Source organism: Musa acuminata, chromosome BXJ3-8 (genome assembly GCF_036884655.1).
Source record: "Musa acuminata AAA Group cultivar baxijiao chromosome BXJ3-8, Cavendish_Baxijiao_AAA, whole genome shotgun sequence".
NCBI lineage: Eukaryota > Viridiplantae > Streptophyta > Magnoliopsida > Zingiberales > Musaceae > Musa > Musa acuminata.
The window spans coordinates 2,466,105-2,488,119 of record NC_088356.1 but is presented as its reverse complement, the minus strand read 5'-3'; the positions used below and the strand labels follow the sequence as shown (position 1 = coordinate 2,488,119).

The 22,015-nt window shown below is 41.9% G+C and overlaps 4 protein-coding genes across 9 annotated transcripts; 3 read left to right on the top strand and 1 right to left on the bottom strand.

Annotated features, from left to right (window-relative positions):
- Positions 1–120: 120 nt before the first annotated feature.
- On the top strand, positions 121–2,541 carry LOC103993947 (L-type lectin-domain containing receptor kinase IX.1-like). Its single transcript, XM_009414189.3, has one exon. It carries the CDS (start codon positions 350–352, stop codon positions 2,336–2,338), a length of 1,989 nt encoding a protein of 662 aa, XP_009412464.2. The 5' UTR covers positions 121–349; the 3' UTR covers positions 2,339–2,541.
- Positions 2,542–7,574: 5,033 nt separating this feature from the next.
- Positions 7,575–10,981, top strand: LOC103994359 (CDT1-like protein a, chloroplastic). Its single transcript, XM_065164512.1, has 4 exons — positions 7,575–8,090; positions 8,285–8,404; positions 8,522–8,756; positions 9,049–10,981. The coding sequence occupies exons 1-4, from the start codon at positions 7,831–7,833 to the stop codon at positions 9,760–9,762; spliced, it is 1,329 nt and encodes a 442-aa protein (XP_065020584.1). The 5' UTR covers positions 7,575–7,830; the 3' UTR covers positions 9,763–10,981.
- A 2,418-nt stretch (positions 10,982–13,399) lies between these two features.
- On the bottom strand, positions 13,400–14,608 carry LOC135645786 (vacuolar protein sorting-associated protein 28 homolog 1-like). Its single transcript, XM_065164517.1, has 2 exons — positions 13,758–14,608; positions 13,400–13,676 (listed from the first exon to the last, which is right to left on the bottom strand). Exon 1 carries the CDS (start codon positions 14,421–14,423, stop codon positions 13,785–13,787), a length of 639 nt encoding a protein of 212 aa, XP_065020589.1. The 5' UTR covers positions 14,424–14,608; the 3' UTR covers positions 13,400–13,676; positions 13,758–13,784.
- A 554-nt stretch (positions 14,609–15,162) lies between these two features.
- Positions 15,163–21,054, top strand: LOC103993951 (protein IRX15-LIKE). Of its 6 annotated transcripts, XM_065164515.1 has the most exons (4): positions 15,211–15,313; positions 16,862–16,938; positions 17,031–17,085; positions 19,289–21,054. In XM_065164515.1, the coding sequence occupies exon 4, from the start codon at positions 19,972–19,974 to the stop codon at positions 20,956–20,958; it is 987 nt and encodes a 328-aa protein (XP_065020587.1). In that variant the 5' UTR covers positions 15,211–15,313; positions 16,862–16,938; positions 17,031–17,085; positions 19,289–19,971; the 3' UTR covers positions 20,959–21,054. The 6 variants fall into 6 exon arrangements, 5 of the variants coding, with proteins under 5 accessions (XP_065020585.1, XP_009412469.2, XP_065020588.1 ...); XR_001979230.2 differs by lacking the exons at positions 16,862–16,938; positions 19,289–21,054 and adding an exon at positions 17,496–17,852 and having other exon boundaries at positions 15,163–15,313; positions 16,999–17,085; XM_065164513.1 differs by lacking the exon at positions 16,862–16,938 and having other exon boundaries at positions 15,167–15,313; positions 16,999–17,085; positions 19,311–21,054.
- Positions 21,055–22,015: the final 961 nt, after the last annotated feature.

The following is a 22,015-nucleotide window of genomic DNA, read 5'->3' as shown; positions in this document are numbered from 1 at the left end:
GTAGATTTAAAGCAGGAAGGAGCGTTACTCACGCTCAAGAAATGAAGAATAAAGATCATCATATATTAGACATAGTGCGTGTCCCTCCTGCATCGGATCGCAGGTTGGATATGGAGAGATGTGACACCGAAAACAACGTGCATGTAATTCCCAACATAAAGAACGCCTCTTTCTTTGTTGATTTGACCGTAAAGCATGTTCAGTGGACGACAGGTTCTTGGAATGTCATCATGAAGCATCAGGAAAACCGATTGCAGACGAATCTTATTATTGTTTTGAGGCTTTTATAGCTGAAGAACATCTTTACCAGCTTCATCACTTGCGTCCTGCACTGCCTCGTGCCACAGCCATGTTTCTGAGGAGATCCAGCAACTTGTCTCTTCTCTTCGTCTGCCTGACGACTGTGATCCCCATGGCGAGCTCGCTCTCCTTCAACTTCTCTGGTTTCGACAACGAGACGACGTCAAAGATCGAGTTCCAAGGCGACGCATCGTTGCTGGACAAGGAGATCCATCTCACGAGCTCCCCCATGCAATACAGCGTCGGCAGAGTAGTGTACCGGGAGCCGCTCCGCCTCTGGGATGCCACCACGAGGGAGCTGGCTGATTTCACCACCCACTTCTCCTTCGTCATCAACTCCTCCAATCCCTTAACGCCCCACGGCGACGGCCTCGCTTTCTTCCTCACCGCGTATCCTTCCACCCTGCCTGCCTACTCCCGGGGCGCCTTCCTCGGCCTCTTCAGCAACAGCTCTATCGATAGCTCGAGGGTCAGCACGGTGGCGGTCGAGTTCGACACCTTTCCCAACGCGTGGGATCCGCTCGCCGACCATGTCGGAATCGATATCGACTCGATCACCTCAAGCGCCACTGTGCAGTGGAACAGCAGCCTCAAGGATGGCAGGCGGGCAAGCGCATGGGCGAGCTACGATGCCGCCACTCACAACTTGAGCGTTTTCCTGAGTTACGAAAGGAATCCGGCCTTCAGCGGCAATTCCAGCCTGCGCTTCATCGTGGATCTACGAGATGTGTTGCCGGAGATGGTGGCGATCGGCTTCTCGGCGTCCACAGGCAACTTGACGGAGACGCACAGCCTGCTGTCGTGGTCTTTCAACTCCACCTTGCAACCGAGGAAGCAAACCAAGGCTGGGCTCGAGATCGGCTTGGGTGTCGGAGTTGGCGTCCTGGTGGCTGTCTCAGGTTTGATATGGTTCGTCTTCTCCAAGAAGAAGGCCTCGAGTACGAATCTGAAAGAAGCAGAGGACATAGACTGCGATGAGATCATCGACGATGAGTTCGAGAGAGAAAGAGGGCCGAAGAGGTTCCCCTACGAAGAGCTGGCCAGCGCTGCGAGGAACTTCTCCAAGGAGGGGAAGCTGGGGGAGGGAGGATTCGGATCGGTGTACAAAGGCTACTTGAAAGATCCGAAGCTCGACGTCGCCATTAAAAGGGTCTCCAGGGGGTCGAAACAGGGGAGGAAGGAGTACGTCTCGGAGGTCAAGATCATAAGCCGGTTGAGGCATCGCAACCTGGTGCACTTGGTGGGCTGGTGCCATGATCGCCGAGAATTCCTGCTGGTTTACGAGTTGATGCCCAATGGAAGCCTTGACTCTTATCTCTACACCACGAAGAAGACCCTCCAGTGGCCGGTGCGGCACAAGATCGCACTCGGTTTGGCCTCTGCTCTGCTCTATCTCCACGAGGAGTGGGAGCAGTGCGTGGTGCATCGCGACATCAAGCCCAGCAACGTCATGCTCGATTCCGCCTTCAATGCCAAGCTGGGGGACTTCGGGCTCGCCAGGCTCGTCGACCATGACAGCCACTCGCAGACGACGGTGTTGGCCGGCACCATGGGCTACCTGGCCCCCGAGTGCGTCACCGCCGGCAAGGCCAGCAAGGAGTCCGATGTCTACAGCTTCGGGATCGTGGCGTTGGAGATCGCATGTGGGAGAAGGCCGGTGGAGCCTATGGAGCAGAAGGGGAAGGTGAGGCTGGTGGAGTGGGTGTGGGAGCTCTACGGGAGGGGAAGGGTTCTTGAAGCAGCCGACGGAAAGCTCGACGGCGAGTTCGACGAGAAGCAGATGGCGTGCCTGATGGTTGTGGGGCTATGGTGTGCTCATCCAGACTGCACCATGCGGCCATCGATAAGGCAAGCCATCAACGTGCTCAACTTCGAGACTCCATGGCCGGAGCTCCCGCCGAAGATGCCAGTGCCGATGTACTGCACGGCGGCGGCGGACGTGGCGAGCTTTAACCACACGTCTGATGGGACCAATTCGTCCCAAATCAACTCTCATGCGACATATTCTTCCGACTCCACTACGATGATCGATATGTGACCAATAAGAATGCCTCTGTCTTCTCCTCTCAAGCACAACAATACAATTAGACATTTAGCTTCATGTTTTTGTTTTCTGCTTTCTTCATACTTATTTATGTATATATATCGATGTATCCATCTGTCATTTTCTCACCAAAAAACAAAAAAAGAAGAAGCATGTATGAATATATTGTTCGGTGTTAATTGGGAACTTTTTTCTTATGGGTTTTCTTGAAACAATTTCGTACAATCGAAATAAGTTACTATTTTAGTTTGTGAGTTGTTAGGGGAAGATATTGTTGAAGTCTTGGTTAGCCCGATATGATCTAGACGTATATACGTAAGAATGTTTGAGATGTCTCAGAGGTACAAAATATCATTCTCCCAAGATGAAAATATTATGCTCTCGATATGTCACATACACGAAGACTAGAGTCGGGGAGGGTTTCTCGACCTGGTCCCTTTAATGCTCATGTATGCTCAAATAGTTCAAGAAAGGAGAATCTCTTATCATTTCTTGGTTTAGGATGTGTTTTTATATCTTGAAGGAGGGAAAGAAAGTTTATGATAACCTTCTTTTGTCATAAAGGTAAAAAAAGGGATTTAGAATTGTTTTCCTTGTGAAAGGGAGGGAAGGAAATTTGTGATTATCTCTTTGCCATAATGAACAAGAAGGAAAATTATGTTTCTCTACTTTAAATCAAATCTTCGTACATGTAGACAAATAGAGGATGACTTGGATCTCGCATGGTAACTATGTGTCAGTTGATGATTGCCCCTACCCCTGAAGTGTGACTCTTGCAAAAGGGGTTCGAAGTGTGTCATTCAGTTTTTCCGACATAAGAGTATTCGAGATCTTATTCCGTGGGTCAGGTTTTTCTAATTCAAGTGCTTCGGGCATGCTAGGCTTATCTTATTGTCATAGTGGATTTCTCTTAGTGTGGGTCGGGTTTTCATGTCTTGGGCTTATTTGGCCTTGCACATCTACCGTAGCAGATTTATCTTTGCACGGGTTGGGTTTTCCCAACTCACGTGCCTTATGCACATTTGGCCTATACCTCTGTCATAACAGATTTATCTCGACATTAGTCGAGTTTCCTGACTTATACGCCTAGAACACATTTGACCTGTGTATTTGCTATAGGCGATTTATCTCGGCATTGGTCGGGTTTCCTGACTCACATGCTTTAGGTATATTTAGCTTGGGCGTTTATCATAATAGATTTATCTCGGCACTGACTCGGTTTCCCGACTCACTTACCGTAGGTACATTTGGTCCTTCCCTCCACTATAGTTGATTTATCTTAGTGCTAGTTGGGTTTTTCGATTCACACGCCTTGAACACATTTTGGCCTATGCCTCCACCGTAATGGATTTGTCTCGATGTTGGTCAGGTTTCTGACTCATATGCCTTAGGCACATTTGGCATGTGCCTTTTCTGTAGTAGATTTATCTCGACGCTGGTCAGGTTTTCCAACTCGCATGCATATTTGACCTGTGCCTTCATCGTAATGGATTTATCTCGGCATTGGTCGAATTTCCTAACTCATACACCTCAAGCATATTTGGCTTATACTTCTATCATAATAGTGGATTTGTCTCGATACTGATTGAGTTTTTTTAATTCACACGTCTCGGCCACATTTGGCTTGTGCCTCCACTGTAATGGATTTGTCTCGTCATCGATCGAGTTTCCTGACTCACATCCCTCAAGCACATTTAGCTTATGCTCCATTGTAATGGATTTTTCTCAGATATTTCCACCATGGTAGACTTTAACTCTTTTCTCCATCATGGTGGATTTCAAATCGCTTCTCTGCCATAGCAGATCTCGGATCTTCTTGATATGGCGGACTTTAAATTTTTCTCTTCGCAGTGGTAGATTTTAAGTCCCTTCTTTGCCATAATAGATCTCAGATCTTCTTACCGTGGTGAACTTTAAATATTCTCATCGCCATGGTGGGTGGATCTCTGGTCTTTCCACCGTGATATGTTTCAAATCTTGTTTTCATTATAGCAGATTTCAAGTCCCTCTATCATAGTGGATCTTAGGTCTTCTTATCATGGCGGACTTTAAATCTTTTTTTTGTTATGGTGGATTTTAAGTCTCCCCTCTATTGTAACGGGCTTCAATTCTATTTTCTGCCATGGCAGATTTTAAGTCTTTCTTTCGTTATAGTGGATCTCGAATCTTCTCCACCATGGCATGTTTCAAATCTTCTTTTTGTCGTGACAAATTTTATACCTTCTCTCCATCGTGGCATATTTTAGAATTTCTTGTCATAGTAGGTTTCATACCTTCTCTCCATTGTGATAGGTCTCGGACATTCTCCTCTTGGGATTTGTTCATGAAGGGACACTTATCTTAATCACAAGAGGAGAGAGATCTATCTCCTCATAAAATCTCCTCATCCTGTAAGATGAGACTCATTCCTCCATTTGAGTCCTCAGAGTCCATATTCTTTAGAGCCTCGGGAGTTCTCGGTCTTGCCCTCAAGGTTTATAAGGTGGGTCAATCTTTGGAGCAATTATTAAGTCTTCTTGCCTTAGGAGTATCTCTCCTTCTTCGTCTTGGTTCTCAATAAGACGAGATAGTCTTTGAGTCCTTCATCCTAGCATTAGTTATATTCTTTTGTCTCAGGTTGAGATGTTTCTCCTTTCTCGAACAAGTTATTTCTGATCTTCTAGTCACTAATTGGTCAAGGTTCATGCTCCGTCTTCGAATAGTCCAAGAGTGAAGGTGATTAGGTCCTCTCCATTAAAAGGGGCCTCTCCGGTGAATTTGGAGTTCATGAGGAGTTTTCATGATTATGATTCAATAGTGAGCGTACCTCTCTTGGATTACTTGAGAACTAGGTCTTTTATTTTATCTAAGTTGGATCACAGGCAATAGCCTCTTTACTCTCTACTCTCTCATTTACACAGCTGATACTATTGTTTTCCTCTCCCTTTACCTTTCACAGACTTAAGCATTGGAGAGATCGAGCTGGGAAGCTCCAATGGCGTAGACCTGTTGTGCCGGACCACTAGTGGCTAAGAAACAATACTATTGCCCAAAGATAACCCGATAGCCAAGAGAGCCTGCTTGAAATATCGACGGACACTAACAACCTATAGACGATCGATTCCCGAAGAGGATCATTGATGACTAGGAGACAACACCACTTCCCGAAGATGACCCGACAGCCAAGAGAGGATATTACAGTTGAGCATATCCCAATTCTTCTACCCAGCCTCATCGCTCTAAGGTTATATCAACCTTGATGAACTACCCCCCTCGTGGACCTCCTATGCCGATTTGCTACATCAACACTCTCACATCAGCATGAAGGAGGCACGAGGATGAACTTGTACATTCGTCAGTGAACCAATCGTGTCGGCTCATCAATCGATGATATCAATGACTTATCAACACTCTTTTTTTTTTTTAGATCAATTATGTATCAATATGACTAAACCGGCTTATTCCTTTTTAATTATAGACAATTCCCCTTCTTTTACAAGCCATGTTGAGCAATTTAACTTATAAAGTAGAGAAGAAGTGTATGTGTGGCAAAGGGCATCGCTTATCTATCGATAAAGTAGCTTTTCGGGAATCAAATCAAATGAGAAGGAAATCATATGAGCATCTCCCACTCAAAGTCAAAAACTATGAGCCAGTGCTCGACAGTTGTTCTTTGCGAATGAATTGTAGCTCATATACTAATAAAAGCTAAAAGCCCGTGATTAACGTGAGGCGAATCAAATTGAAGCACTGTTATATCCAAAACTAGAATATAAATGCTTTCCAAGCTCTTAACGAACAAACCAATGATAGATCACAATAGAGTGGCAAAATATTCGAAGCGAATCTATACTGTCGATGACAAACTTTATGGGTTTCACTGTAGATGGAATCCCACCTCTTAAAGGTTGACAAAAAAGAGAAAATCGATTGGGGATAATAAAGAAAGAACCTAAATTAGGATCGGATCAAAGAGAAACGGGTCTTTCTTAATTTGGTAAATAAGGTCACTACTAAATTGGTTCTCCTTTCTCTGACAAGTCATCAACCCCACCGGTGAGTTTACATGATTGATTCACTACTACTGAAGGTGTATGTTCATTTTCGTATCTCTTCTTTACTGAGTGGGAGTGCTGATGTGTCAAACTAACATAGGAGGTCTGCAAGGGAGGCGATTTACCGGGATCAATTTGGCCTTGGAGTGGTGAGGCCGAGTAGAAGAACTAGGATTTGTACGGCTGTGAGGTCCTCTCTTGGCTGTTGAGTCATCTTTGAGCATCGATGTTGCCTCTTGGTTGTCAATAGTCTTGCACAACAGGTCTATGCTGGAGGGTTTCCTGGCTCGACCCCTTCGATGCTTAAATCAACAAAAGGCAAAATGGGAGAAAGACAACAGTATCAACTATGTAAATGAGAGAGTAGAGAGTAGGGAGACTATTACCTACTTGGCTCCCCCTCAAGCGTTTGTTTGGGGGTAGATTTTATACATCTCCAAGATCGATTGTCTGTAGATTGTTAGTGTCCGCTGATATTTTAAGTAGGTGGTTCATCCATTCTAGGGCAACTATTTCGAGCCTGTGTTATGCGGGACTATCTTATCATTTTCAGTTGTCATTCCATGCGATTCCAAGTAACGTAGATTCTACTTTGTGTCGCTTTTAAGTCGGGTGGTTTCGCTTTGGGAAATCATTTCTAAGTCGGATTATATCGTTTTGTACCGATTTGAGATGTGTGCATAAATCCGACCAAGGGTGCCACGTAGGGTTTGAGATTGCTACCATATGTCACTATGGATGGTATCATATTATCGTCTATCACTATCGAACTCGTATTCTTCTTTTCTTAATATGTTTCCTGATAATGTCAATTTATTCATTCATTTCCATAAAAAAAACCTCATTTCCCACTTTATTGTGAGTACACGAGAAGCCACACCTTATCCCCATATCCATCTCCATCTCCATCTCCATCTTCATTTGTTTTGAGCATGCAAGCGTTCGCTATACTTGGAAACAAGCTGTTTAAAGTTGCTTCAAGATAAGGATTTCATGCTTGGAAAGAATTATACTTAAAGAAAAAGATTCCTTGGAAATTATGAGTTAATTTTGGTGTGCAATAAAGAGGAAAAATATTCTGTAGATTTTTTTTAGGATTTATTTAAGACAACTTTCGGTGTGGCTTATAATAACTCAACTCAAGAGAGAATTTTTTTTTTCATTTTACTATTCATATGAAAAAAAAATTGCTTTTTTTGTATTATTGATAAAGGCAGGAAAAAATGTCTTACCACTAAAGTGGTATGCTTACTATTTTTGTTGAGAGACTTCCATATACAACACAGAAGTCTACCGCGTGCCACGTGGCGGCGCAGATGGCGTTCCCGCCAACATCCATTTCCCGGGAACTTTGTACGGTACCCCTTCTATATAAACACACGCATTGATTCCGGCCCGCCAGCATCCGTTTCCCTCTTCCTCTTCTTCTTCGATCCAAAGCAGAGAGCCGAGATGGACTCCGAAGCGCAACCCAAGCCTTCCATCTCGACCAAGAAGACGCCCTCCTCGTCTCCCGTCGACCATCCCCCGGAACCACCAGCCAAGGCCGTGGCGCCTGCCGACCAGATCTGGACGCCGGAGAAGCCGGTGCGGAGTACCGCGACTCGGTCCGATGTTGCTCGATCCAGCGACGTCGACGATCTCCTCCCGGGGGAGGAGCCACTCCTCTTTGAGTCCTCGAAGGCCAAACCCCTCATCAAGCTTCCTGAAAAGTATGTTCTTTGAGTCCTTTGGATTCTCTTCTAGGTTTACAGGAAAGATCCCCCAATTTGCTTTCTTTACATCACCTAAATCTCTTGGATTTTTATGATTTTTCATTGAATTTATCTTGCTGATCATTGTACATAACATGTTTGTTGAATTGCTTCTTTTTTTCTTCTAACCGCAATAAGCTCCTTTTAATCAGGTATGAGATGCTGTGTAAATTCTTCGATAGCATGGTGACTTCGATACGGTTGCTTCAGGGAAGATCATCCACGCCCACATTCGCAAAGATCCTCACCATGAGTCAGATTTTGGCGGAAAGGTGCTACAACTTCATCCAAGGAGATGACACTTATTGGCTCGTCTTGCTTCCATCGTCTTTTTTGTTTCCATGTTTAAGTGATTTTATGTGTCTCACTGAGACGCTTTCTGCATTTAGGAGCTTCACTTATGCACATTTAGCACAGTCGATGTACATAATGCCTGAAGCTATAATGATCAAGAAGGTGGTTTTGCATGATGAGACCACTTGTTGTGTGAAGCCGGAGCTTCAGATCACTCTGCAAGTTGATGCAGTAGCCGAGAACATCAATGGAGAAAGTGGGAGTAAGTATTCAATCCTGACGAAGCTCTTCAGGGAAAGGATTGTTGACTTCTACAATGGCCATCCACAGGTATTGCCAATCTCATCGAATCACCATCTTAATCAATTTAAATCTTTTCCTTAGATTAACAGATTGCTTCCCTTTTCTTCACTAGCAAATGTCATGAACCAATTCGGGCTTACAGAATACTGTACTTTGTTTTGGATCCAAGAATTGGCTAAAATTCACTCTTTTACATGAACAGCTCTCCATTGGTTATATTTTCTTTTGGTGATTGTTTCTAGGAATCTCTAGTCGTAAGCATTTTTATAGACTGAGATCGGACTGGAACCATACTGACTTCTAGTTTTCTCTACATCAGGAAGATGAGGTCCCTGAGGTGCAATTGCCACATCCATTTAACCAAACAAAGCCAAGTGTACTTCCAAGAGCCTTAAACTTCAATTTCGAACCAACACGCACTGAGTCTACGTCAAGTGCCGCTACCCAGCAACAATTCTTAGTGCCGTCTCACATACCCCGATCTTTTCGCAGGTGGTTTTCTAAGAAAATTCCCATTCCTGCTTCAGAGAAAACTCCTCTTATGTGTCTCAGCCAAGCTTGGCCTAAAGATGATCTCTCTGTTTCTGCTGCTTCGTCTCCCATAAAATGCACCTCAAATCCACCCATAATCAAGAAGTCTTTGCTCTGTTCTTCCATTTCAAACACCTTATCGAGCAACTGTAGAATTTCTGAAGAGGAAACCCACATGTTGGTAAGAGCTGACAATAGTCCTCCAAAGGAACCAAATATACCGGAGGAGACACCTGCAAAAACAGTTTCCACTCCCTTGAGGTTAATGTGTAATACGCCAGAGCTTCCCACACCAAAGAGACGTAGGCCATCCCCTAGTTGTGATTCTACACCGTTGAACAAATCTTTGAAGCGTTCAACGCGGACAAACCTGTTTATGACTCCAGAAAATAGCGCAAAAGCAGGGGAGGAAGAGAACACAGGTAGAAGTGTGTCTTCTGCTGCTGCTGCTGATGATGATGATGATGATGTTCTCGATATTCAACCTGAATCACTCTTGTAATCGGTGAGTTCTTTGAGGTTTCTGCAAAAAATTATGAATTATCTGTGCAGTCATTTCACAATAGGTGCACCAATAAGCAATGATAGATTGATTATGTCCTCATTTGTACCATTTTGATGATCTTACACTATGCTGATTAACATCATCATTTCTCTATCTTTTAGATACGTTTGTTTAGTTTAGCATTGGCTTCATGCTCTCCTCTGCCTAAAACTGTAGGCATTATGTTACAGCCGAAAGTTAATCACTGCATGTTCTTGTTTGGATTGCCATAATGTTGTTTTGGGTCAACATGAATTTGTGTGCGAGATAAATTTATATAACAAATTAAAAGTTATGGTCTGTGTTTTGGATCGTTAAACATACTGTATGATGTTCTTTTTTTTTTTTTTTGGGTAATACTCTATACTCTTCTTTTGACTATTTGGGGAATGCCTTCATTTGAATAATTACTTTGGGAACAAGTCTTCTATTATGGGACTTTCTGTTTATTATTTCATGTTTGCAAACACATTTGTAAGAGCAATTGAAGGCCTAATTACTGTACATTTTTTCGGATCCGGGAGGAGGAGCAGAAAGCAGCAGAGGAGAAAGAGGCTGGTGTTGCCAATGCAATCAAAAGGCAAAAGTTGATAATAGCTTCTTTGCCTAATACATTTGACATGATTCGACTCATATTTTGCTCAAAGATGACATCTGCCATGACAAAGCAAGAGCCAGTCAACATTACTTTGAAATCCTTGATGCTTCTGCATGTAACATTAAAGCTTTCAGAGCTAAATTCCTGGGACTAGAATTTGCAGCTGAAGTGGAAGAACAGTTGAAACTCCTGCTAGAACTAGTTCCAGATTGGACCTCTGAAAAGATTGCCTACGGTGGACACATTTTCTGTGTGTAAGATTTCTGTGTTTGCTAAGAAAAGCCTATTGGGACTTTCGATTGCTATGTTTCTGTGGCCTTATATATAGGCTCAATAGGGATGCCAGGAGAAAACGATGGTCAGAAGTTGGTTCTTGTTTGCCTCAGAAACTTCTTTCGATTAATGCTTTACATGCATTCACTCAAGATCAGAAGTCCTAACCATGCATTTGCTCCTGCAATTTATCATCTAGAAGAAGATTGAATTTTGTGAAGTAGATGTTCTGTATTGTTACTGTCTGTGATGCATGATTATGACCAGATAGTTACATCAAAATATGTACTGACTCATAAATGTTAATGCTTCTTGCAGTGTCAATAAGAGATCAAATCTAGAAGAGATTCGACAAAAGTTAGCAGAAGCAGAGTCAGAGGACGCACCTAAAAAGCCTTTTTATCTATCGCCAATGGACTCGGTACTACTGATGACGCCAATTAGATCCACTGGTTGATTGTTCTGTGTTGGGATGACTCCTCTTCTCATAGCTTACATTTGACAATAAAGCGAGATCTCGAGAAATATTAAGATTGGAGATGTACATATCGACTTCCAATCATCTATTACTGTTGAAACACATTAAAAGAATGGAATTATGTTTAATTTTTTTGTATAAAGATTTCTCTACTTTGTCATACATATCACTGATGTCTTCGTAAGTTGTAGTTGACAGAACAACTTGTTTGAAAAGCTAATCAAAGTTTAGGTTGTCAATTAGTCATACTCCTGAAATATCCAACAAAACTATCAAAATAATCTTTGTTATTATGCATTTCCTAATATGTTTAACTACTGGTTCTGCAGCTGCTCATTTGACAGCATCATAAACATCAACCTCATCAATAGTTACACTCAACAAAATCCAGAAACTACAAATAAATTGCATATGATTAGCACAGAAGATGTTTCAGAAACCCAATATTTATCCACCCTGTGATTGGGACAATTATGTAAACTTGTCCAGCCTCAGCAACCCAATATTTATTCTACGAGTGACCAAATTCTCTTTGTTTGATGTGCATGCGTTCTCTATGCAGCAACTACATTTACAGAATGCAATAACACATTTACAGAAAAAAGGGTGAAGGTTTAGAATGGTGGTAAGGAGGAAACAACGCTTTTCTTGAAACAAAACATATAAAATAGTAGAAAAATATGGCAATAGCAATCGATCAGCCATTTAAGACAGTCTGCATCAGCCAAAATCAATATTATCGGTTGCTACCAAACACCTGAAAACATAGCAATACTCTATTCATATGCTTCATCCAGAGATCCAGAAAAGATCTTACATGAATCAATTACGGTCATATGGATAAACCAATCCAGTTTGCATAGGAGCTTTAATATTCTACTGAATCAAGCGAAAACTATATTATCCAACATAAAAAAGTGATTGATAATGAGACAGTCGCTAAAATCATCCTGATCACATGTGTTGGCCTTAACACTATAAAATAAATGTTAAATGCACTTTAACCAATTGATTTATACCTAGCTCAATCATCCTCGAGCTGAGACCAAAATGAAACCGACATATATCTTCAATCTTGATTGGATTCCAATCAAGAACCCCACTCCAAAAATACCTTTTTCTCCAGCGCTTCTTACTAGCCCCTTACTAATCCAATCTCTGAGGGCTTGAGGATTACCTGTCCTTCACATATCAACGTAGAGACCGACGAACAACATAAACAATAACACCACTGACAAAAGAATAATCAACCTCTACATGACAAATTTAGATCTTTCTAGGACTAATTTGCACATTCCTACTCCATAAAAACCATCTCATGCTGTTGATGATTGATAGAAACTTCTAACAAATACTAGACATTCCTCTAAACTATCAAGAAAATGCCAGTCACTTGCCAGAGGCCACAAGTACCATGATGGTTTTACGGCTCAAAATCCAACAGGATGGAGCTTCAAACATGCTCCGTAGAATTCTTTTGCAAAACATGCAAATAGTGCATAGGTTTCAAATGGGTTTGAAATTCCAGCAGGAGTAGCTTTGATCACAATGAAATAAAAAACGATTGTTATGGCTATCTCATATACTGCCAAAATTTAAAATCAAATAAAAACTAACTACCACTAGGTATAATAGCTGGAACTATTTCATAAATTCAGAAAGAAATCATTTCACCTAATACACAAAGTACATGATACTTTTACAATGTTGGGCCAGATGACATGTTTCCAGTATTTTCAGCAGTAAATACCAAGCTTCCAAGAAAACCCTTCCTTTAAAGTTAAATGATTAACCAGAACAAAGTGTTACGTAATATCCTGTCATGCCATATAGATCAAAATGCATAATTATCTCCCAAGCTTCTCAAAGCTATCAACTGCAGAAATCCAGGTGATCCGTTGTATCTAGGGTTTAGTGTATACTAAACTTCTTGCAAGTCCATGTGATGAACTAGACTAAGCAGTGACTCTCATAACTAAAAAGCAGGTGGTTCAAGATGTAAGCTTCTTCAATTATTCTGATCTTCTGCATGGTCGGTATAACCAAGTGGATTACATATGATTATGGAATAAATTGGTCGAAATAACTAATGAGTTTGCAGAAATCAAGTCCTAGTCAGTCGATGATGAGTAAATAATCAATGAGATCTTGTCTGGACAAGCACTTGAATTTTTCAGCTTTCGGAATTCCGATTCACCAATCTTATGAAAATACAAGACACAACACATTAAATAAACACAAGAAACTAAATTTTCTTAACTAGAAAGCACTTTATTATTAAAACAGCATGTGAGTATATAAATGACAAGCCAGAGTTGTGAGACACATGAAAGCATAGTAGATTCAAACGACAAAAGATGTGTTTTTAAACCATAGTTGCATCCTTTGAGCATTAAGATCACCTAAAGAAAGAGATAGACCTTCCTAATCTTTTGTACTATGAGACACTTCACACCATTTAGCACCGAAGTTGCTGACAAAGATAAGCTCAAGCAGGCTCCCCAAATCCAACTAAATGTAGCTCTGCATGAAGAAAGCCCAAATATGTTGAGATTACCCAATCAATAGGAAATGCGCCGTCTAAAGAGGGAAATGAGAGAGAACCTGAAGGAGGATTCAAGGGAGGGAGAGTCAAGAGCCGGCGTTGGGGAGAGCGGCCATGAAGGAGTTGTAGGAGGACTCGAGATCGAAGTGGAGCTGGCGGGCCTGCTGCTCGGTGAGTTCATCGGCGGCGCCCATTTTGGCGAGGCGAGCAAGCCAGTCGCGGACCTTGGTGCGGCCCTCGAAGTCCGGGGAGAGGAGGCCGTTGCCGAGCTTTGCGAGGGAGGTGGAAAGGTCGGAGAGGAGGGGGTGGACCTGGTCGACGGCCACCATGTTGAGCTTGACGGAGTCCATGGCGGTGATGAAGTGCTGGACGCACTCAGCAACGGCGGAGGCGGAGGCAGCGGCCGAGGAGGAGCCGGCGGCGCGGTGCTCGACGGTGGCCGGGACGCCGGAGACGAGGAGGCGATTGATGCCGGCGGGAGCGTCGAGGCGGTAGGCTTCGGCGAAGCGGTCGAGGGAGGGGACGGCGCCGCGGAGGGCGGAGTGGAGGGTGCGGAATTGAGCGATGAGCTTGAGGCACTCAGCCTCGTACTCGGCGGACGAGACGAGGTCGCGCACGTACGCCTTCTCCAGCTTGTCCGTGGTCTTGATGATGGCGTACAGGTCGGCGAAGCTGTCGTACATATCCCGCTCCCGCTTGTCCCGCCACAGCTTCACCTCCTCCATCGCCGATCTCTCTCTCTCTCTCTCTCTCTCTCTCTAATCTATTCCTTATTCCTCTTCTTCTTCTTTGGATGGATCGATGGGTGAGGGCGCCGATTAGATAGATATCGATTTGGGCGAGGAAGAGGGACGGGGGAGGAAGAAAGCGGAAAGGGCCAAGGAAACGGCGTCGACGAAACGGGATGGGAATTGGGATCGTCTTCAACCATGCTTTTAATCTTGATCATCTAATTCTTATCTCGGCCCCGTAGTAGTCTAGTAGATTTATGGAAGATTGCGACCGGCTCGAAGCCCTAAAGACTTTGTGATTAGCGCGTGAGGGGCAGGTGGGAAAGGGTCAGCGGAGACGAATGTATTCCGTGGACCGGTCGAATCGCCCAAGAAATTGTTCGGGATGACGTGGCCTCTTAAACTCTTCAAACGCGTGGACCCCAAGCGGAGCACCCAATTCAGATCTTCTCCACTGCAAATGTGAGCTGTCGTTGGAGGTCTCTTGTTATTTTGAAGTAATACATGACATATTGAGGACAAAAAATTTCGGAGATCAGCTGTTACCATTCGAACGGGACACTGAGTTCTCGAAGCAACAAATTGCGAAGCCAAGTGGGCCCCACAAGAAAGACCAGTATCAGAGCACAAGAAGGCCGAAGGCTGGCTGGGAGAGGACAACGGAGCCGCAATGTTATTACCCGTGATTAACGAATAACAAAATGCGGTAAATTTTCCCACCTGATCGACTCCCTATAATCGATCCCCTCTATGTGATTCGCACATTCTCTCGATCACCGATGACAGGAGAAAGAGGAGCGTAGGATGGGAGGCGTTGTCGTTGGCCTCTTGGAAGCGGATTCCCTCGCCTTCCCATCGTCTTGGATTTTGTGGATCCCAATCAGGTAAGCCGTCGCTGATCGGAATCTCGCCTCGAAGTTGACGTCTTTGTTTGGGATTCGTCGTGATAGATTGTTCCTGTTTTCTTGAAAATTATTTTGGGCATTTGTCTTTGGCGATTGTCTCTGGATGTTTTTGTTTTTCGTTTTACTCGGACTTTTCTTGGATGGATCTTGCTGTCGTGAATCTTTTGTTCCGGAGGACGAGATCGTTGTCATTTCGTGCATTTTTGACGTTAAATGGGTTCCTTGGTTTGATCTTGGATAAAAGATGGAACATTAACATGGAAAGAAAGTTCCTAGGCGTTTTTTTACCCTAATGCCATTTTGTTGGAGATGTTGTCGTCCTTCCCGTGAATTGGACTGTATCAAATGTAATCTAGGGCTTCGTTTTCGTAACCGGACTCTTTCTTTTCACGGTTGTGAGGAACTTAAGATGAGTACATTTATGGCATGTTTCTCAATTTCATCTTTAAACGCGGCCAGAATTCGAACTGTCAAATTATTGTAGTCTCGGACTTACAGAAATAGAAAAAGAACAGTAAGCGTTGCCGAGGAATGATCATACTTTTGCTACATTTATGTATTTGAAATAAAAACCTGGTATAGAATTGATCATACAGCAAAGTTATTGTTAACTATTTGGGGTTGGCTATATAGATCTTTTCTTCTCGAGCTCCTTGAGGCCCTAACTTTGTATGTGTGTTTATTAGTAAATCATTTTACTGATGCTCTTAATCCCAGGAAAGGAAAAGGGCGGCGTTAGTCTGCAGATAACCAACACAAAATTTTGTTATGACAAATAAAAAAGTATGCATGATGAAAGAAACATAGTTTACGAGATGACTAAAATTTGATATACTATCTGAAGACAGATATGGCAAAGTGCAGAGATATGAGTAATGACTTTGTGAAGTTAAGTATTTTTATACTATCAGGAAGAGGAAATAATGTAGTATAACCTTCATCAATTTGCTTAGTACAATGTTATGTTATTGGCAGCACGAGCAGCAAGTCATAGGATCATGTAGGAGGGTAGTTTTTCTATTGAAAATGGTGTTGGAAGGTTGAGATTGCATGCAACACAAACTCATAAAATTCTAGGAGTTGAGAAAGATATCTAGGTTACATTTTTTCTCTTCCTATGCATGTTAGAGGAGGTCACTTCCACTTTCCTGTTATTATAATTAAGCTTGGCTGATAGCTTTTCATGCTCTGCTTGTGCAACTTCTGACCTTTCAGAAAGTTTGTGAGGGATGTTATGACAAGATGATATTAGTTTCCCTGCTATAGTAAAACCTTTTTGTATATGTGAGGCTGTATATCCAATGTACTTGTTCATCTTTGAGATTTATTACCACAGTAGTTATAATGTTTTGCATAATAAGTATCTCTCATTCATTCACGAACATGGTTCATTTTTTTCAGTTTGACTTATAGTGAGCTTTTAACTATAGCTTTGAATGCAACTTTTTATGTCGGATATTTTCTTTTTGTGATCTTGTTTGGCTTTGTATTTATTGATTATGAAGCAGATGTCTCTTTACGTTGTAGATTGTTGGCACTAGCTGGTGTATGGAAATTTCAGAATTTAGTGTTTCCCCACTAAATATGGCACAGAAATTGTTGAAGTATGCAGTGTCTTTTTGTTTCTTTGCTAAAAATAATGAATGAGAACTTTTGTTTTGAAGGTTTATTTAATTCCTGCCTTTTTTTGGGTCAGCAATCCTGCAACTTAAGTCCTCAAACATCTGGCCGCAGCCTTTTTCACTTTCCTGGTAAGCACCTCGTTGACAGATTCCACAATACCTTTAAATTACCTCTGGGTTATCCTGAGTTGCTTGATTTCTTCTTTTCCAAAGATTTTTTAAACTGAGTTTCTGTTGAAACAAATGTGATTTTTTGCAATGACAATTAATTCAGTCCGTATTCAACACTGATGTGAAAAATTTATCGGTCACATGCGATGAGAAATGAAGATAAATATTCTTGTTGTTAAAAATTGCAAAGATTAAGCCTAGATCTAGTTGTCAGAGATTTTTCACTATTGATTTGCACACAAATTCTTTCATGAGATGGTGCTATATGATAAATTTTTTTCCGAAGGATTTGGTATTTGTTTAAGTTTTAGTTGGTGACTTTTCCTAAATCTATTTTCCAATTTTCTCTATGGATTGTCAATGTATAGTGATTAAGATGCAAATGAGTCATATGGGTCCCAACTACCAACCCTGCAGTCTGATTGGGAACAGGGATATCTGAGGAGCACATCATATGGCTCCCTGGATAAACTATAGATTTTCTTACGACCAGATGTCAACCCGAAGTTAACCTTCTTAGGTTGAGCACAAGGAGCTTGCAGTCAAACCTAGCAAGCCAACTGGTGAATAGGAGGTCCTACATTACAGTTCAAAAGTTGCAGCCAACTTCTCTAAATAGAAGTAGGCAAGAGAGTAAAACCAACATGCATTCCTACTGTTATCTTCACAATGTTTTTGAACTGTTATTTCTAGAAATCCACAATCATCCTGTTTACTTTTGTTTATCATAGGCTGACAGGTGGTGTAATGTGTTTGACTCACTGAATCTTGGGGACTATTATGGATATCCATTTCTTATCCAAACTATATTGGTATGAGTCTAGGGTGACTATTTAACTAGCTTCTGAGCAGATTGTCTTTGCAAGAATACTAATGAGGAATCAGTTCTAAATCAGAGATCTGACTTTCTAAATAAATGAACATTCTGCAAAATTATCATTCTGCTATTACAGACATTCTAGTAGTCTGAGTTTCATGTGCATATGACTTTATTTATGACGGAAAGATCATGGAAGCTTATAACTGATCCTTAGTCTTCAGTCTCCACCTTGAGGTGGCAACGATGTCATTGCATGAAATAGTTGGACTTCATTTTTCTATTTAATCTGCCAATCAGCACTAGCCATAGTTATGGAGATTTCTGCTAAAAATAATAGAACAGTTCTATTGGTGCCTCTGCAGTCGGCTTCAGTGAAAAAAAGATGCTATTTGTTGGTGTGCATCCCCCATGTTCATGACTTCATCTGCACATATACATTTGAGTGTATGTGTGTGCATGCTTGCATCCTTGCATACATGTGCTAGTGACTATTGTCATTTACTGTGTTACATCCTACACGTACTTGCATGCATACACATTTCTTTAGAAGCCTTGATGATAATTGAAACATGATGCTTCTTCCTGTTCAGGCTCTATCACTAGATTCACTACCTTAGCAGCACTGTTGAAAAGAAAATATATGTTTTTTCAAAAAAAAAAATTTCATTACATTAAATAACATACTTTACATGAATATCATGTGTGTAACAATGCACTAATCAATCGGATCTTTCAACAGAGATATTAAGGTATGTGTTGATTATACATAATTGTTTCATTTTTTTTAAAGTATGATTGGTGGATATATGTTTTGATGATTGATACATATTGCTTTATATCTGCTTCAGCTAAATTCTTGAGCTCTGTCACTACATTCTGATAAGTGTAATATAGCTTTAGCTGTTGTCGACATAAAGTCATGCATGCTATGCATTGTTTGAAGTTGCTCCTTTAAGACTTGGGGGGAATTTAGTTATAGATTAGATTAATTGGCATAAGCAAATCAAAGCCAATAATGTAGTATTTTTAATTAAATTCACACAGTAAAGTATGTGTTTCTTCATGTTTTAGTTTAACCTTGTTTCTCCTGTTCTTGGATTGTGTAAACCTATATAAATTGTCCTGTGCCACAACAAGCCAGTGTTATGGAACTCCAATGCAAAATGGTAACTTTTATGGTACTCAAGATTTAAAGTTATGCAATGTATTTATTCTGCCTATATCACTTGACCTTCCTCTTAAATATATCATCAACATTGTTAGTTACTTGTACCGTTACCATGTATAATATTATAAATAAACACACGGATATATATAGCATGTTTTTGTGTCATACAACAGTGCAATATATTCACCAATACAGAGGTGCCACATCCGACATAGCGAACATGGAGGAGGATACCGTGGATTCCAATCCAAGCGTAGCCCTTGCGTCATGGTGGAAGAATGGATGGATCCCACGGTGAACAGTCCCTGTGGCCGTTCCTTGTTCTCAAGCCATATGCCCACAGTTACACTAGTGAGAAGTAGTGCCATCCCCTCCCGTAAGTCACTGGCATCAGATTGCTTCACCACCAATAAAGGTCACAGTGACAGCCATAACCCACCCACCCAGATTTCTGTTCTGACGCCAACTTCCTATCCAGTTCCTACTCTTCCCCTTTTGTGCCCAAATAATCACCACCCATGACTGTGACCAATCCATTCTTAATCTCTCTGAAGGTACCACCTCAACCAGCAGCAATGACGTGTGTCTTCCCATTTGTTATGCATGAATGAATGTATATAAGAGAGAGAGAGAGAGAGAACCCAACTGGTCAACAACTTCAGTCGAAGGCACCATATAGAGAGAGAGAGAGAGAACCCAACTGGTCAACAACTTCAGTCGAGGGAACCATACTCTTTCCAGTCTTTCCCCTTCACGAACTTCTCCCTCTTCGTCTCCAAGAGAGAGGGAGAAATTAGAGAGATATCATTCATTTATTGTGCTGTTGTGTAAATTGCAATTGCGGGGAAGTGACAAGATGAAGGGATTTGGCAGCACAAAGTTGATATTTCTGCAGCCTTCGTCCATCAGCAAGCAAGGAGGCAATGGGATCACCACATCCATCTCCATCTTGGTCTCCCACCATCATCGCGTTTGGCTCTTCGCTCTCCTCGCCTTCTTCACCTTTGTCTCCCTCGTTACTCTCCTCAACACCACCACTGCGAGAGATCCAAACGGACTCCCCTCCTCCGCTGTGTTGTCTGCCGGCTCGGTCTCTTCTCGCCCGCCGCCGCTGCTTCCCGCTCCCGTCTTCGATTCGCTCGTCAACTACGCGGTGTTCTCCAACTCCACGGGGAAGATGGCGGAGGGCGACCTCCGGGCGGTCGCTGGCGTGCTCCGGCTGCGGGGGCCGTGCAACCTGCTCGTGTTCGGGTTGGGGCACGAGACGCCGCTGTGGCGCGCGCTCAACCACGGCGGCCGCACCGTGTTCGTGGACGAGAACGAGTACTATGTCGCCCACGTGGAGGGGCGCAATCCCGGGGTGGAGGCCTACGACGTGGCCTACACCACCAAGGTCCGGGAGATGCCGGAGCTCATCGCCGCCGCCCGACGGCATCGCCGAGGGGACTGCCGGCCGGTGCAAAACCTGCTCTTCTCCGACTGCCGTCTCGCCATCAACGACCTCCCCAACCAGCTCTACGACGTCCCCTGGGATGTCGTACTCGTCGACGGGCCGAAGGGGTACTCTGCGACGGAGCCCGGGCGGATGTCGGCCATCTTCACGGCCGCCGTCATGGCCAGGTCCGGCGGACCGGGGGACGTGGACGTGCTCGTCCACGAATACGATCGAAAGGTGGAGAAGCTGTGCAGCGCGGAGTTCCTCTGCCCGGAGAACCTTGTGGCCGCTACCCGCAGCCTCGCCCACTTCCGCATCCGCGGCGGTCCCGCCGATGAGTTCTGCGCCAACCAGGCCGACATCGCGTCGTTGTCGTCGCCGGCTGGAGGCAAAGCCGCCGCCTCGTAGTTTGTCTTCTGCCGGGGCTGTTACATTAGGTCAACTGTCTTCAGAAAAATAAAACAAAATAATTATAAAAAAATAATAAATTAATTATTTCCTAAATTATATGGCATTCTTCTTAGTTTCCTTTTTTAATATATATATATATATATATATATATATATATATATATATATATATATATATATATATATATATATATATATATATATATATATATATATATATATATATATATATATATATATATACTTCTGTTTCCATTTGATTTTGATGTTTCATTTGTTTATATAAATTAATAGGTGCAGATGGCATGATATATGGTTATATGATATTGATAATATGGTGATAATGACATGGAGCATGAATCCCGTGACCAAGTCCTCGTCAATCAAGTGCAAGAGTCACTATCATTTAGATAGGAGCCACTTTCGGTCTGGACCAAACAGCAATAAATAATAATAAATTTAGATATTATTAGATATAATAATAAAAAATAAAAATATTAATATTAATAGTACAAGAAGAAGAGATAATAATAAGAAGACCTAAAAAGATTTTAATATAAATTATAAATAAAATTTTAAATATTTTATACTTAACTAAGTATATGATTTTTTTTTACATAATTTCGGTAAAAGATTCATTTAGTCGATCTGAGATTTACGATTTTATTATTATAAATATTTTTTATGATAAGATTTTTTAAGAGATAACTTTGATGAGAGAGACTCTCCTAATTATTTATCTTAGATTGACTTTATGCTCTAACTCATAAATAGATAGAATCTTTTAGACTCAATACAAATAATAATATATAGATATCTCCTCTTTATCCTTAATTCATCACTCATAACGATCGTATAAATGATAGAAATTAAAAAAAGAAAAATATAGTTCTTCTTGTAGAATAGCATCGTTATAGTTTTCGGATTCGATAACGGTGTGTGCATAGATCAAACAAAAAAATTTTGAACGACATCGAAAAATACGCAACATAAAATTAGATATATTGTTATTTAATTTTAATTTTTAATATTAATATTTTTCATATAACAATAAC

Coding starts and splice junctions, on each gene's coding strand:
- LOC103993947 (XM_009414189.3), top strand. CDS start 350: ATGTTTCTGAGGAGATCCAGCAACTTGTCTCTTCTCTTCGTCTGCCTG.
- LOC103994359 (XM_065164512.1), top strand. CDS start 7,831: ATGGACTCCGAAGCGCAACCCAAGCCTTCCATCTCGACCAAGAAGACG. Junction 8,405..8,521: donor AGTCAGATTTTGGCGGAAAG/GTGCTACAACTT, acceptor TTCTGCATTTAG/GAGCTTCACTTATGCACATT. Junction 8,757..9,048: donor TCTACAATGGCCATCCACAG/GTATTGCCAATC, acceptor TCTCTACATCAG/GAAGATGAGGTCCCTGAGGT.
- LOC135645786 (XM_065164517.1), bottom strand. CDS start 14,423: ATGGAGGAGGTGAAGCTGTGGCGGGACAAGCGGGAGCGGGATATGTAC.
- LOC103993951 (XM_065164513.1), top strand. CDS start 19,972: ATGAAGGGATTTGGCAGCACAAAGTTGATATTTCTGCAGCCTTCGTCC.